General features: G+C 40.6%; 1 protein-coding gene across 8 annotated transcripts in view; it reads left to right on the top strand.

The window, feature by feature from the left end:
- CALD1 (caldesmon 1) overlaps nucleotides 1-17,592 on the top strand; it is a 227,327-nt gene that overhangs the window by 180,024 nt on the left and 29,711 nt on the right. For 5 of the 8 annotated variants that reach the window (XM_070465548.1, XM_070465543.1, XM_070465537.1 and 2 more), the window contains 3 exons: nucleotides 7,412-7,558; nucleotides 11,193-12,267; nucleotides 13,502-13,579. In XM_070465548.1, the coding sequence (XP_070321649.1) occupies nucleotides 7,412-7,558; nucleotides 11,193-12,267; nucleotides 13,502-13,579 (1,300 nt within the window). The remainder of the gene's footprint in view (nucleotides 1-7,411; nucleotides 7,559-11,192; nucleotides 12,268-13,501; nucleotides 13,580-17,592) is intronic. The other 3 variants (XM_020880051.2, XM_020880052.2, XM_020880053.2) reach the window with 2 other exon arrangements.

The raw sequence follows: 17,592 nt of genomic DNA, 5'->3' as shown, positions 1-17,592 counted from the left end.
CTTTTGTACACAGGCCTCATTTTAGTGCCTTGAGCCTTTTGTTTTCCCCCAGGTTTTCGTCACTTAATCAGTGGGTCTGCATGTGTGCTTACCAAGAACGAGGAATGTTAAAGGATGCAAAAGGGCTTGAAGGGGACAAGTCCAAGTCTGTTCAGTGGCACTCTGGTAATCTTCTATACACCAATGGTTCTCTAGCAATGAAATTACTGAAAGAGTCCCAAGTTCATATCCACACCAAGTGTTTTCTGTAGTCTGATATATAATTTTTTAAAGTATGAAAAACTGTTCTCCAAATATGTATTAATACACTGGTTTATAAAATACAGATTCCTTTCTATACAGTGTTAATTTATAGGCACTTTATAAGACATTTTTAATAGATAACAAATATATAAGCAATTGTCATAATATTTTATTTTTTCTTGATATTTTAAAGGGATTCACATTCCTCAAATGTTACTAACTACTGCTATAAGATATGGAAAATTAAATCTTTTCTGTAGTTCTCTTTAACTTTTAATAAAATCAGCCCCCTCATAAAACTAGTTATTATTTTTTTCTTGTTCTATTTTTAAACATGGTTTCCTGATAAGAGATCTTGTTAATAAAATGTTATTGCTGGCATTTTTACTTGAAAGTTTAAGGATCATGTACTAGAGTCTCAAATAAGAAAATAGCAAAAAAAAAAATTTTTTTAAGAAAAAATCAAAGGAAATGAGAGTAATATTTTTCTAACTATGGAGAACATGGGGTTAAAAAAACTCTAAACTGTAGATGAAATCATAAAAAGAATTTTCCAATGTTGAGCAAGTCTTGAGAAGTGTTTGTTGGAGAAGATGGGATGCAGGGGACATTGGGGCAAGCTGACAACTAGTGGCTTGCTCCCGTATCTGACTGTGGAAGCCTTTGCCACTTCCTCTTTCTTCTAGTATACATTTAGACGCTGGTCTAGCCAAATGTAAAGACACTGAGTCCTCAGTGGTTTCATTATTTGCCATGTCTGCAAAACTTTTATTTATTTGAACTTTCTATCTAAAAGGCACAGCTTGTAACATGATTACCGTGTTACTTGAATACACTGAGGCAATAGAAGTCTGGTGGTAAAGACTTAAAAAGTCTTTGGTGTGAAAGCCACAGCATTCCAAGAGAGTTTTCCCAGTGCATAGATCTGTTTTTTCTTATAATATAACACCAGGATATTTAGGCAATGGTTCTGGGAATGGAAGAAAAGCCAGTCCTTTCTGCTTTTATCATACCACTGACACAATCAAATAACATCATGTAATTACTATTGACTTTTGAGACTGGTCAACACTTACTCGTACACAACACACACACACACACACACACACACACACACAAGATCATCTCTCTCCCAGACATCTGATGTGCCATTTTGCTGCCCTCAGCACTTGCCTTCCTGCAGTAAGATCAATCACACCTTTCTCCAAGTGTTCTCTAAAACATGAGGAAAGGCAGTTACCCAGAAACAAAGCATAATACTCCAAAGTAAACCTGCTTACACCCAGCCTGGGTGGGAAAGTCATGGATTCTGGTCAATTGAACATTTCATTTAATAAGAGGTGCTTTCCTTATCACTTGAGATTTTGTTATTGTTCAGTTGTTGAGTCCAACTCTTTGCGACCCTGTGAACTGCATTCACCAGTCTTCCCTGTCCTTCACTATCTCCCAGAGTTTGCTCAAACTCATATCCAGTGAGTCAGTGATGCTATCTAACCGTCTCATCCTCAGCTGGCCTCTTCTCCTTTTGCCTTCAATCTTTTCCAGCATCAGGGTCTTTTCCAATGAGTCGGCGCTTCACATCAGGTGGCCAAAGTATTAGAACTTCAGCTTCAGCATCGGTCCTTCCAATGAATATTCAAGGTTGATTTCCTTTAGGATTTACTGGCTTGATCTCCTTGCTTTTCAAGGGATTCTCAAGAGTCTTCTCCATCACCACAATTCAAAAGCATCAATTCTTCAGTCCTCAGTCTTCTTTATGGTCCAACTCTCACATCTGTACCATGACTACTGGAAAAAGCATAGCTTTGACTATATAGACTTTCTTTAGTAAAGTGATGTCTCTTCTTTTTAATATGCTGTCTAGGTTGGTCATAGCTTTCCTTCCAAGGAGCAAGTGTCTTTTAATTTCATGGCTGCGCTCACCATCCACAGTGATTTTGGAATCCAAGAAAATAAAAATCTGTCACTGTTTCCACATTTTCCCCTTCTATTTACCATGAAGTGATAGGACTGGATGCCATGATGTTAGTTTTTTGAATGTTGAGTTTTAAGCCAGCTTTTTCACTCTCCTCTTTCACCCTTATCAAGTAATCATTTGGGATTACTCATTTTTTAATAAAATGCATTTGATTAAAACTCTAATAAACATAGTTTAATCTTTCTCAGATGATTCAGAGGAACTCCGCTGCTTGTGAAACATCTGGGAACATCAATTGTCTTTGTAGTGTAGGATACAGTAGACTGGTTACTGCCAGCATCTGCTGAGGTTTCACAGAAAGAACAAATGGATTGTTATGCTTTCGTTTTGCAACCCAGTGGGTGGTTAGGTATGATTTTTACTAGTCAGCAGCATTTCAATACATGTAAGTGTGGTGTGTGGAAAATCAGAAATGTTAACATTTTGTCTTTAACCAAAGCCTAATGCAGTTGTGCTATCATGTGGGTGTATTAAGGATGCTGTGTTCTCATCTGTCTTTTTGAATAAGTTCTTGTTATGGTGAAATTAACACTCACATGTGACATATCTTTCTGGAGGGCAGTTTGTCAATGTGTATCAAAAAGCCTTTACATGAGCATACTCCTAAACTCAGAAATTCTAACTTTTGAGAATATTTCCTAGATAAATAATTGAATAAGTATATCTGTAGTGAGGCCCTCTGTAGCATTGTTTCTAAGAACATAAATTTGGAAAAATCTTAACTGCCCATCCGTAGAAAACTGGTTAAATAGATTATAGTACATCCATATACATATATCTACTACATACATCCAGTCAAAAAATACTGTGTTGCTGTTGAAAATTATATTTTGTTAATGTGTTAAAGCAGTAATAAATAAGGTAAATTAAAGAAATTGTTTCTAAAATAATGTATATATCATGATCCTACTTGGTTAAAAATTAAAATATCTGTGCATGCATAGTTCTTCCCTGGTGGCTCAGATGGTAAAGAATCTGCCTGCAATGTAGGAGACCTGGGTTCGATCCCTGGGTCAGGAAGATTCTCTAGAGAAGGGAATGATGACCCATTCCAGTATTCTTGCCTGGAGAATGCCATGGACAGAGGGGCCTGGTGAGCTACAGTCCATGGGGTTGCAAAGAGTTGGACACGACTGAGAGACTAACACTTTCATGTAAAGACAGGTGAAGTTCTGGTAGAATACACTGAATATTAATCATGTTCATATCTGAGTGGTGTGATTAGGAAACTGATTTTTACTTTCTCTTTTATACATTTTTTAATGTCTGGTTTAAGAAAACAATAAATGCATATTACTTTTGGAGCGAGAAAAAAATTTAACAATTAAGTTTTTTTCAATTTTGAAAGAAAAGTAATAAGTCTCTGGTAGTCGTATGAAGAGTAGTTGTCGTGGGAGAGGCCTGAAAGCTAAGCAGCCACTGTGTGCTCTGACCTTGGAGGGCTGATGTAGGGAGGTTCACTTTCAAAGAATTTGCACACATATCAAGTCATTTGGCATGGACACAATTTCACACGTAAAGTCAACTGATAAGTCATTGAGCCAGCAACTGGGCACATTCTGATTCAAAATACCATGAAATCATTTTGTCTCCTTTTTTGTTTTTAACTTTGAAAACAATTTTAACATGTGTCTTTATTAATAGACATATGTATAAAATAGATAACTACCAAGAACCTACTATATAGCACAGAGAAAAAAGAAAGGTACAATCTGTAGGGCATAAATGAAGCCAACCTTAAAAATGCATCCCAGTAAAAAAAATTTAAAAATGCATCCCAGTACACATTGTTGTGCTGTGCTTACTCAGTCATGTCTGACTCTTTGCAACCCCATGGACTGTAGCCAGCCAGGATCTTCCATCCATGGGATTCTCCAGGCAAGAATACTGCAGTGGGCTGCCATGGCCTCCTCCAGGGGATCTTCCTGACCTAAGGACTGAACCCAGGTCTCCCACATTGCAGGCGGATTCCTTACCATCTGAGTCACTAGGCAGCCCATGAATCCTGCAGTGGGCAGCCCATCCCTTCTCCAGGAAGTCTTCCCAACCCAGGAATTGAACCACGGTCTCCTGCATTGCAGGCAGATTCTAAACCAGCTGAGCTACCAGGGAAGCCCCAATACACTTAGGTGCAGACAAATACTGTTTGATTCCACTTATACAAAATATCTAGGATAGTCAAGGTCACAGTACACTGGTAGATGCCAGGGGCCTGGGGTGAGGGGGTGGGGAAGGAGAATTGGGAATTAGTGTTTAATGGGGACAGAGTTTCCCTTTAGGAAACTTTAGGAAACTTCCCTTTAGGAAGGTGAAACATTCAGGAGATGGATAATGGTGAGAGTTACATGACAGTGTGGATACACTCAGTGCCACTGAACTAACTGTACAGTTAAATATGGTTAAAATAGTACATTTTATATTATATTTTACCACAATAAAAAACATTTAAAAATGAATAAATGTCCTTAAAAATTTAGCTCTGGCAATTGCGTGTCCTAGACAAGAGTCTACCATTGCAACGCAATGGTAAATTGTAAGCCATAGGAAGTTAAAAGAGTCAGAAGAGACAGTGGAGATGATCCAGTTGTTCAAGGTCACTCCTCCAATGAGGAATCTGAGATGAAGGAAGACTGAGTGTGACCTGGCCAAAACAGATGGCAGATCTAGGTGGTGTCAGAACTAAAAGCCAACAGTCTCCACCATGAAGCCCATTGGGTGAGTGGGAAGAGATAGTAACATCTCAAATTGTTCAAGTATAATGTGAAATTAACAGCTTCAAATGAGATTCCATTTTTAGGAGAGGGGATAGTTTTGTTTCTGGCAAAAAGTGTCCCATATGGAGCTTTTATGTGTCTTGCTTGTCTTGGAAAAGGAAGGCCCCAAGTAATAGCCAAGACCTCGTGGCTGAACCAGAGATGTAGACGGGCAAATTAAGACTTTCTGTTTGATTAGCTCGGGAAGCCATCATTAAGGACTCATTCTCCCTGCTGTGGTTAAAGTTGTCTATTGAGAAATAAGCCAAAGGAATATGAAGCCAAGAATCTGAAGACTGAAGCCAAACCACTGGGAAGGGCTTTTGACTGCAAACTACAATGTGATTGAATTAGAAAGGAACATTTGAATCATGTCATGCTGTCACCTCAAATTCAACAAGTCTAAAATTGAACTCATCTTTCCTCACAAAGCAGCTCCTCCCCTGCACTTTCCTAATAACAACAAAATACTACACTGTAGCTTGACTTACCACAACACATCCATGATTTCTTTTGATTGTGACCCACTTCCAGACAAGGCAGCATAACGCAGGTTAATCAAAGAGCTGCCAGCTAGGGAGAGACCAGTTGTAGAAACCAGGTTTTCTGAATATTAATCCAGTTATCCTTTGACTATATCACACTACCCTTCTCTCCATATTAGTGGAAATAAACCAGTCAGCTTTATAGAATTACTAAGTGACAGTTTATTTATATTGGCATTTGAATATTGCACGCCAGCACATTTTAGCAAGTATGAAGTCAGAGTTTCTTAAGTAGCAAAGAGCAAACCAACCAACCTTCAGAACTGTTCATCTGGTTTTGTAAGATACCTAGGTCCAAAAACATTCAAAGCATTTCTATTATTGAAGTCAAAAGATAAAGCACTGGATCTAAAAATACCTAGTTTGTAAGTCCAACAGGAGCAAACTTCATCTGTCCTGTTAGGTTTGTTTTGTTGGTATAAATTGTATGATTTCATTTGTAAATTATTTTAGCTTAGTCATGATTGATAGGCATGTAATGTTTACATATCTGCATTTCTATTTGTCGATATGTAAGTAACACTGTAAAAAAAAAACAACAACACATGAACTGTCCAATGTAAAGAGCAGTCTGGTGCACAAAGTCGCTCCATCCCAACCCATGGGATCATCAGGTCACCCAGCACTGCCGTGCCTCATCAGCGCTGTGTATCCCAGTCACAGACCTCCCTGCGAAGCAGCATGATTAATCATGTAGGCCTTCTCCTTTTGAGTCTGAGCATCTGCAGCACTCCAGCTCCAACTCTCTACTTGGGATTAAATATTAGGGGAAACACATCTAACTAGTGATTCCGATTGTATAACTTCCCTAAATAACTCTTTGCTTCAGATGAACCAGGAAAGCTAAATACCACATATGCCTGGGAAACCTCTCTGCCTGTTCTACTTGCTATTGTTGCTGTTGTTGTTGAGTCTCGTGTCGGACTCTGTGACCCTATGGAATGCAGCACGCCTTAGACAACAGGTTCTATCTAAATACACGCCTGTAGGCTACCAAGAGGATCCCAGTGTGAGGGTGGTGGAACACTAAGGCAGTTTTAGGACAAAAGAGGGGGCCATAGAGGGCACTGCCAGTGGCTCAGTGATAGAGAATCCGCCTGCAATGCAGGACACGTAAGAGACACAGATCGGATCCCTGGGTCAGGACGATCCCTTGGAGGAGGAGATGGCAACCCACTCCAGTGTTCTTGCCTGGAGAATCCCATGGACAAAGGAGCCTTGCAGGTTGCAGTCCATGGGGTCACAAAGAGTCGGTCACAATGAACACACACACATATACATAGAGGGCGCTGCCCTGAGTGTGAAGTCTCTTCTCAGCTGTCAATGACACCTTCTTTCTTCCGTGAAAACAAACTACAAGGGAAACAATAAATCCAAGCAAAGAGGATATCCTGCTCTGGTTTTTAGTTAGCTATTTGGCTTGTTAATGCCAGATTCCTGGCTTGGTAACATAACTTGATTCTTTTCTGACCTTTGTGAAAATGTATCCACAAATAATTCATACAACATGCTAAATCTTTTCGGTAAGTGTTTTGATTACTTTCAATTCAATTCTTTGGATTTCTGCTCCTAAATCTTTACTAATCATCAGCTTAGTAAAGAAATCTAAATAAGCTAACCCACAGTCTTCAAAGGCAGTTGCTGTTGTATAAATTTTTTCAGTTTAAGCTGTTATTTGATCATTGTCAATTAGCCTCTGTAGCTATTGGACTAATGCTTTTCAGATACAAGTTTAAAAACTCGTCAGATCAGGTCTCTAAACGTCAAGAAACAGAACCGTCCTCTGAGAACTCTGTGGTTCAGTAAGTAGTCACGTTCAGGGTTGATCCTGCTAAGAAGCTGGTAAAAATGGTTGGCATTTGGCTCAAGAGGTTGTGTTTTCGATGTTGCAGAATCGCCTACCAGCGGAATGACGATGACGAGGAAGAGGCCGCCAGGGAACGGCGCCGCCGCGCCCGACAGGAAAGGCTGCGGCAGAAGCAAGAGGAGGAAGCCTTGGGGCAGGTGACCGACCAGGTGGAGGTCAATACCCAGAACAGGTACTGTCCTCTTCGGAAGGGCACATTTCTCAATTGCTTCTTAGCCTGTCTGATGAAAGAAATGTATTGGGCAAAGCATTCCCTTCAGCCCAACTCAGTCTCTTTCACTCTTTCTAGCTTGTTTAATTCTTGTGTGGCCATTATTGGCATCTCACCAGACTGGACAGTTGATCTGATTTAGACATCAGGACACCAGTATTCCTTTTTTCTCACCCCCTATCCTGTCCCCTGGACACACCCTAGTTGAAGGATATTTTCTTTGTAATCTAGTAAATTTTTTATTTACTAAAAATCACTGGTTATATTCTTAAATAAGGAAAACTATTTACGTTCATTCTTTAAGGTATTGTTATCTGTTCTGAACTAAGGATGTATTAGTTTAACCGTCCTCTGTACCTACCAGTAACAGGGATAATACTTGAATTTTAAAAGTAGGCATGAATTGCAGATGTCTTATTCTTCCTAATATACACCCTAACCCCGTATTCTCTGTTCTCTGTAATATTCTGCAAGGTCCAGATTCCTGTTTAATTTAATGTAGTTATTCAAACAAGCTTATGAGTTTAGTACTGCATTTTTTCTATACCAGTCCTGGTGGAAATCAGGAAAGTTGAGATCTTTTAGTGGTAAGTTCAATTTCTTATAACAAGTGTGTGTTAGTTGCTCAGTCGTGTCCGACTCTTTGCAACCCCACAGGACTATGCCCGCCAGGTTCCTCTGTCCATGGCATTCTCCAGGCAAGAATACTGGAGTGGGTTGCCATTCCCTTCTCCAGGGGATCTTCCTGACCCAGGGTCTCCTGCACTGCAGACAGATTCTTTACTATCTGAGCTATCAGGGAAGCCCTAACTTCTTCTAAAGAGACTTTTAAAAGTTCACACATGCAAGGTCAAACAGTGCATTATGCTAATAGTTAGTATATGTCATGTATATGCTCCAAGGTACAGAAAAGATGAGGATGTTTGAGGGGGAATGGAGGAAAAGATAATTTTATTTTAAAATTATGGAATGGTTACATATAATGAAATCATCACATAAGATCTTTTGTGTGGTTTTGGTTTTAGATTCTCTTACTTTGTGCATGTTGGGAGGAAACTGTATTTGATAATCCCCTTCATTCAATCTACATAGAAAATTCTGAAGGGAAATAGCTCTGACCTCTTGAACGTGAATTTCAGTGGGTACACAGGTTTCTGAAGGCAGTCGTGAAAACGCTGCGGGATGACTCAATCAGGAAGCTTCTTGGTTAGGTGGACAAACAGACCTCATCCCTCACTAAGTAGCTCCTAATTAGGGAGGGTGTATAGCCAAGAGATTGAGGTTTGTTCTTTGGGGTTCACCACCTGGCTTTGAATCCCAACCTGACCCTCCCTTCACTAACTCTATTTCTTTAGTTAAATGGAAATAAAAATTATACTTTTGTTTTAGGCGTGTTGTTAAATTTAAATGAGATGATAACACATGTAAAATGCACATAGTAATCTTGACCATTATTAGGAAGATGGTAGCAGAATCTTATAAATCAAAGCAGTATGGTCGTCACTTCCTTTTCTAGTTTTGAGCTGAGGGAGATGGGAAAAAAATAGTTTAAACACGACATTTTACATTTTAAGGCCTTCCATGAATCTGGCTATTAGGGAATAATAAGCAATGCTTTAAAAATTTACTAGTGCCTGTAGTTTTCTTGCTTTAGAAATCTTGCTCCTGCTTGTATTTCTCTTCTTTCACCATTTACTATTACTAGTTATTTCATGCTATTGATTGAGTACAAAATTCTTTTTTTTTTTTTTTAGTAGCTCATATTCATATAATTTACCTCTGACATGAAGAATAAGTATTCTTCTTGGGGCTAAGCAACTGTAATTGGTACTCAGCTTCTACTGATAATAGCTGTCCTGATTTATAAATAGCAAATAGCAAAAAAAGATTTAGTAGAGTCTGTGTTTCCTAAGAGTTCTTTAAGCCAAATAGCATTTTGGAATTTGGGGTACGTCTTAAAAATTATTTAAATTCAGTTGATCCAAATGCCTCATATACATAGATTTTTCCCCTTAAATTCTAAACTATTTGCATTTTCAGAGAAGTTTAACCCTTAAGTGTCTAATTCATTGACATGGTGCCTTACAGCAACAGCGAAGGCCAAGAAAGTTTAAAATCTAGCCTCTACTCTGCCATTTCTTATTGTTAAAGGTGAAATGTGTTTTTCCAAAATTAAGTGAACTTGAACTTCAAAAGGGCCAAGGTTGGTATGAACCATGAAATTTGATGGAGTTTCAAAACACTGCAAGACATACTTTTCCAACTCTGGTCACAGTCCTAGTATCACATGACTAGTTGTTTCCTGCAGTGAAGACCAACACCCCTGGCTTGGGCAGTGTCCAGCCAGCATCCCACAGTAGTGAGCATGGTGATGGACATGCTGCAGTATGTTTTTTAGAGATTTTTCTCTTCTTATTTTATAAATATCAAATCTAACTGTTCTTTGTCTACTGTAGAAAAGAAGGGCAAGAGACCTTTTACTCATGGAAATCTTGACAAAGAATGGAGATGGTATATTATATATATATATATTAGTTAGGGCAACATCAGCTGCTTTAACAATGAGTTCCCAAATTGGGTATTTCTGATTGGTAGAACTGGTCCCCTATCTTCTTTCCACTTGTGAGTCTATCAGCCTCAGTCCTCTGATCTGGCCAGCAGACAGAGGTTGAAAAGGAAGGCTATGTACCTCTGCTTCTTATTTGTCCTGGCCTGGACATCACACTTCTGCTCATACTTCATTGTAATTATTGGTCCTGTGGCCCCACCCAGGTGTAAGGAAGAAAGGAGGGCTAGGCAATGACTTGACAGGCAGTGACTTCCATGTGACTAAGGAAGGAGGACCATGAATTGCGGTGGATAGTTGGTTGTCCCCACCGTGGGGGTTATTAGCCTGAGCATAGTATAGCATCTGTGCACTATTATTAATACATACACTCCCTTCCTCTCAAAGTACTCTGTGTTCCAGAAATCCAGATCAGGAATTCCAGATGACTTGGCAACATGTGGGAACACTATATGATATGAGAGGAATTTGTTTCTTCAGTTTGGTCCTTGTCTTAATTTGAGTTCTCCAAGAATCAGATTCTGAAACAAAGATTTGAGCACAGTTTATTTGTAAAGTGATCCTAGGAAAAGCCAGTAGCAGTGTGGAAAAGTGAGGCAGAGAAGGCAACACAACCAAATAAAGGTTTTCTTTATGAGAAAATTACCACTGTGAGTATCTGGAGCTTAACTCCACTGGGAGCTAGCAGGTACCTCGGAGCTATCTGATTCCAAAGGTGAGGGGAGCTGAGGTATTTATTCACTAATGCTCATCAATTTTTGCTAGAGGCACAGTGCCCAGGGGGCATTAATACTCAGCCCTTCTGTTTACAGAATAGACTCACCATGGCCAGAGAAAGACCATGGGCAAAGGTTTGCATATGCTGTCATTGAAAGCCAGGCAGGAATGTACTAATATGGGGCTATGTATGGGGAGTGTGTGTGTATATATTTCTCTATGTATCTGCTATAGTTCCCATGTGGCACAGTACATGAATCCAGCTGACCGATTAATCAGCAAGCTGTCCTTGGTGTTGTTTCTGTTGTCCAGTGTGCCTGACGAGGAGATCAAGACATCCACCACCAACACTCAGGTGGAGGGCGATGATGAGGCTGCTCTCCTGGAGCGACTGGCTCGGCGAGAGGAGAGACGCCAAAAGCGCCTTCAGGAAGCCCTGGAACGGCAGAAGGAGTTTGACCCAACAATAACAGATGCAAGTTTGTCGCTCTCCAGCAGAAGAATGCAAAACAACACAACAGACAATGAAACGGCAGAGAAGGAAGGAAAAAGTGAAAGTCGCCAGGAGCTGGAGGAAACAGAAATAGTCACCAAGTCCCACCAGAAGAATGACTGGATGGAAGCAGAAGAGAAAAAGAAAGAAGAGAAAGAAAAGGAGGAAGAGGAAGAGAAGCCAAAGCCGAGGAGCATTGAAGAAAATCAGGTAGAGGTGGTGGTAGAAGAGAAGACCGCAGACACCCAGCAGGAAACAGTAATGCCCCTGAAAAATGGGCAGGTCAGTGCAGATGAGCCTAAGACCGAGGAGGAGGGGGAAAGGGGCTCAGATGAGATTCTCCACAATGAAAAGCTGGAAGCGGAAGCCAGGGAAAGAGCTGAGGCAGAAAGGGCCAGGTTGGAAGCAGAAGAAAGAGAAAGAATGAAAGCTGAGCAAGACCGAAAAATAGCAGAGGAGAAAGCAAAAAAGGAAGCAGAAGAACAAGCAGCTGCCCAAGAGAGAGAAAGACGGGAGGCAGAGGAGAGGGACAGGATTAAGGAGGAGGAGAGAAAGGCAGAAGAGGAGAGGAACAGGATTAAGGAGCAGGAGAGGAAGGCAGAAGAGGAGAGGAACAGGATTAAGGAGCAGGAGAGGAAGGCAGAAGAGGAGAGGAACAGGATTAAGGAGCAGGAGAGGAAGGCAGAAGAGGAGAGGCAGAGGGCAAAGGCAGAGGAAGAAGAGAGAGCTAAGATAGAAGAGCAAAAACGTAAGAAGCAACTAGAAGAGAAAAAGGGGCAAATGCAAGAGAAAAAGATTAAAGGGGAAAAGGTAGAGGAGAAAACAGCAGGGAAGGGGGTCAATGAAAAGAAAGCACGAGAAGATAAACCTCATACAGCTGTCCCAAAGAAACAGGTACTGTAAACCTTTTGCACCAAGTGTGTGATGCCTGCAATTTGCGAGAAATGTAATGCACATCAAATTTGGGACTGAGGCCACATTCCTAAGGCCCCACATGCTTAATCGTTTGGCAAGCTGTTCATTTTTTTAGGTCATAGCAATACGCAAGCATAGAGCAATCGACTGAGAGCTAAATATTCCACCAACCAAATTTACTGGTACAACCAGAGAGAAGTGAATTGCTCTGTGCTGGATTGCTGTGAATACCAGAAAAAATGAATTAACCCAAAGATGACAAGTGTGGTGGTACTGCACTGACATGATTCTGCACCTGCATCTAAACTCATTCCTTCTAACATTAGACTTAACCTCTCTCCACAGGTCTACATGAGGCAGGAGGACCATAACTCCTCACCTCATCTATGTGTTTGGCATCTAATAAAAGATGCTAAAAGTTGGGGTGGGAAACTGATATGATGAGTCATGGTCAGAAATATCTTAAGAAGACAAAAATAACCCCCTTGAAATTAACTGGTAATAAAGGAGGGAAAGGAGCCATTTTGGACCTTTTATAAAAAAAAAAAACGTCAAAACCCTGACTTGCCGTCATGTAGACCTGAGCCTAATGTAGACTTGCAGAGAGCCATTCATCTGGGGCAGCATCAACTTAAAACTGGTTGGTGATTATGAGCACACATTTTGCTTCTTTTACCATCTGGGTAATACAGATTTATGTAGCAGAAGGAAGAGTGGAATGGGACTGGGGGAATGTCTGTAATCTAAGAAACATTTTTTTTTTCCTCTGTCTGCAAGGCTACATTAAAAGCACTATACCTAACCAGAAGAGAAAAGAGATGCTTGTGTACTGAGCTTTCCAGAGAGAATGCTCTATCGCTAAGTCTGCATTGCACTCAAGTCATCTTTCACTTCTGCTTCTTACAAGGGGCTCATAAACACAGCTATCCTAAGAGATGATCAGGAACAAGATGCACCAAACACATGAGGTTTTCAACACTCGCTAGAAACACCACGTCACGCTGAACTCCAGTGAGCACGATGGCAGGCACACGAGGAAAGATTTGGTGGGAGGAAACGATCCCACGTTGCTGTTTAGAACCACTGGCACTGGGGAAATGTGAGCATTGGTACAGCCACAGAGAAGTCACTTCACGCCACATGCAGAGTGACCTGAGCACCCTCTCACTCTTGCTTTTAAATAAGTGACCTTACCATTCTTGAAAATAAAAAGGAAGAAGAAAGGGGGGCTAAAGTGCCAGCTAAAAGAGAAAAGTCCCAAGAAGACAAGGCTGCCTTCAAAAAAGAAGAGGTAAATATCATTGAGAAGGAACCTAGTCATAAAGCACAGAGAGCAGTGTTCCATGACGTTTCAGGTCAGATGATCTCAAAACTGTAACCTCTAATCCAGTATTTTTCAAGCCATGGCTCATGATCCATTGAATGGTGAAATCAATTTAAAGCAAAACTTGTTAAAAATGTCAATCTGCATATTTTTTAATGAAGTAGAATAGAAAATATCAGAGGGCATCGTGGCCACTGAGTATTGCATTGTGCTATAAATTGTCTTTTCTACTATGGGTCACAGTCAGAAAGCTTGAAAAACACTTCTCTGATCAACCTTTCCTGCTTTCTACTCTCCTCCAAAAAAGCTATTTTTTTTTTCCTTTGGGCCATCCTACTTTCATTTCAATCATGAAATATTTCCAACTGGCTTTGATTAATGATTTAACTTTTCAACGAGAAAACACTCCCACACCTCTCAGTAGAAAATCTGATGAACTGAAGATGATATTTGGTTTTCAAAAAAAAGTTTGGCACAATGTTCTGCATTGCATTTCTGAGGCACACACGGGAGCTGGTGCCAGGGTGTTTGACTGTAGGTAAGTAGTAAACAAGTGAGTGGACCAGAGGCTGCTGCAGAGAGCGTGTCATTATGTCCCAGCATAATCAAAATGCCACATCAGAAAGCCTGACCTCAGGACTTCCGTGGCCATCCAGTGGTTAAGACTCTTTGCTCCCAATGCAGGGGGCACAGGTTTGATCCCTGCACACCACATAGCTCAGCTTAAAAAAAGAGGAAAAAGAAAGAAAGTCTGATCTTGTTTTAACCATCATGCTTATGTTAGCTCCAAGCAGTCCTAAAAATGATGATAGTATTTAATAAGTTCAAAGTACTTGATCGTGGTAAAACTAAATTATCAAACATAAGATTTGAATTACTCTGCCTGTGGGACTGAATTGTAGTTATTGAGCTCCAACTGAGATGGACTCTTGCTACATTTCTCTGCCCATTATAGCACAGAATAAGACACAGACAAATCTATATTTAGCAAACAGATGAGATTTAGTAGGAGAATGATTATTTTCTTAAACCTTTTTTTCCTAAGATTCATGTAAAAAGAACTCTAGTTCATGTGATATTTATTTTGTTTTTGGTATATGTTCCTCCCATTTTCTAGTAGAACTTGTGGTGGCTTGGGAGTAAAAACCGAACGTGAACATGAATGCTAAAAACTAGAAAACTAAATTTGGCTCTAATGAGGCTGCTGAGAAATTTGTTGAACATGTTGGGAAACAACTGTTCCCATTCTGTAACAGAAAAACAACTACAAATTCATTTACAAAAAATGAACATTACTTTGGGACTAAACCCAAGAAATATCCCACATATATTATTTATTTCGCTTCCCACCTATATATTTATATATCCCGCATATATTATTATTTAGCTTCATCTCTGAAGCTAGCATTTTGTGTGGGGGAATATCTTTAACTTGTTTTTTAATTGGAGTATAATTGCTTTACAGAACTGCATTGCTTTCTGCTGTGCAACAGCATGAAATCAGCTATGTGTATACTTACATCCCCTCCCTCTCAGGTCTCCCTCCCACCACCCACCCCACCCATCTAGGTCATCAGAGAGTGCAGAGCTCAGCTCCCTCTGCTATACAGAAACTTCTTGGGGGGGAATATCTTTAAGTACAGGAGGAAGAGGGCAGGAAATCATAACTCAGTGATTCTGTTTCTGTGGAGCAGGAGAGGCGGGAATGACTGTATGAATTCTCCATTTCATTCAGTTCAGTAAGATGTGGATTGTTTTTAATGACCAAGGCATTCTGTGTCCACGTTTTGTGTCTGTGAACTAGAAGGAGCTCAGCAGCAGTCATCCCATCATTCTTTAGCCTCTTTTCAGATAAGGCCCCCAGTTCAACAATGGCTGTGTGGTGGATGATTTCAGTCCTGCCCCTTTTTCAGTCTGCCCTCCAGCACATTCCAGTGTCCCAAAACTTGGCCTCTTTTTGACACAAGAACAGATTAGCTCCCTAACCCAAGCTTTGGAAAAAAGAAAAAAACAACTGCCATTCCTGTTCTAACATTGCATACATAAATTACTAGTTGAACAACTAGGTTTTCCCCCTCTCCACCTGTTTGCGTAGCTGCTCGACTTAGATAACTTTAGATCATAGTTTACGTGATGTGGCCATGTTAAACACCCTCCTTCTACCCCCCACCCCCCTTTTTGTTCTCTACTCTCAACAAAAGTCTTTCCTTTCATGGGATTTGCAAGAAAAGGAAACACAAGCATCAGGTGAGCTACATTTCCAGAAGTCACTCCAGTCCCTTACACAAAACCTTCTTTCTCCCACTGCAGTTTAGCTGTTTGTGGCAGTGAATCACAGATGACCAGTCACCCTGAAACTTAACTTTGTATCTTCCCCAGCTATAAAATCCCTTCTTTTAATTTTTTATTTTTTACTGAAGGATAGTTGAAGTACAATGTTTTGTTTATGCTGCTGAGCAAGTGATTCCGTTATACACATTGCGTGTGTGTGTGAGTTCTTGCTCAGTTGTGTCTGACTCTCTGCGACCCCATGGACTGGAGCCCACCGTGCTCCTCTGCCCATGTGATTTGCCAGGCAAGAATACTGGAGTGGGTTGCCATTTCCTACTCCAGGGTAATCTTCCCAACCCAGGAATCGAACCTACGTCCTTTGTGTCTCATGTATTGGCAGGCAGATTCTTTACCCACTAAGTCACCTGGGAAGCCCTTTATACATATACATATATTCTTTTTTTAATATACATTCTTTCCCATTATGGTTTATCCTAGGATATTGAACATAAAATGCCTCCCTTTAGTTCTTCACCCCAGAGCTCGTTTTTTTTGTTCTGGCCTCTAATAGGAAAACAGTTTCCAGCAGAGCTGTTCATATAATAATGAAACTAATATTCATATCACGTAGGCCAGAGCCTCTCACTAAACATTAGGGTGCATGCTGGTCACCTGGGATCTTATGAAACACAGACTCTGACTCTGTGGGTCTGGGCAGAGCCTCAGCTCCCCAGGGAAGTCCATGTTGTCCATGGACAGGGCCATTCATGTGATAGACACTGGGCTTGGAAAAGGAATTGAGGCTTCTGAATCTAACAAAAGTATGTTCTACTTAGTCTGAAAAAGTGTAACTTGCACCAGTTCTTACCATTCTTCTGGAATCAAATGACAGAAAGCAGTACAACAGAGAAACTGGTGCCTCAGTCCTTTTAGACTTGTTCACAACTTTTTGAGCGTCTCTCTGGCACAAGAGTATGTCACTGGAATTCCTACCCCTACACACATAACACCCATGTGTTATCCCACTGATCACTTTTTTTTTTGCTGTGCTGTTCCCAGTTGTGTCCGACTCTTTGTGACCCCATGGATTGTAGCCCAGGCTTCCCAGATGACACTAGTGGTAAACAACCTGCCTGTTGATGCAGGAGATGCAAGAGACGTGGGTTCAATCCCTGGGTTGGGAAGATCCCCTGGAGTAGGGCATGGCAATCCACTCCAGTATTCTCGACAGGGATAATCCCATGGATGGAGGAGCTTGGCGGGCTACTGCAACAGGGGCAGACACGACTGAAGTAACTTAGCACGCATGGACTAGCCCACCAGGGTCCTCTATCCGGGTGAGAATGCTGGAGCAGATTGCCATTTCCTACTCAGGATACATGGCCCTGTATTAATCCATCAGCACAGATTGTCTTCTTGGTAACATTTTGATCTGGAGGCTCTAATGTTTTTCCCAGTGGGCTCAGAATATCCCATTAGCTTAGGTTGAATCTGCTATAGAAGCCAACCCACTGTACTTCTTAAAGTGTTACGGAATTTATTTATTCATTTCCCAGAAAGAAAAAATAATTTGCAGTCAGCATTAAATTATCATTATTTCTTTGGGAATTTTTTTAAGTCTTCCAAAGAGAATATAAGCATACCATCTACCACAGCTTTGCCAATACAGGCAGAACTTGAAAAAAAGGGATGTTTCTTCTGTTAGACAC

Source organism: Odocoileus virginianus, chromosome 1, assembly GCF_023699985.2.
Source record: "Odocoileus virginianus isolate 20LAN1187 ecotype Illinois chromosome 1, Ovbor_1.2, whole genome shotgun sequence".
Lineage (NCBI taxonomy): Eukaryota > Metazoa > Chordata > Mammalia > Artiodactyla > Cervidae > Odocoileus > Odocoileus virginianus.
This window is presented reverse-complemented; position numbering and strand designations above follow the sequence as displayed.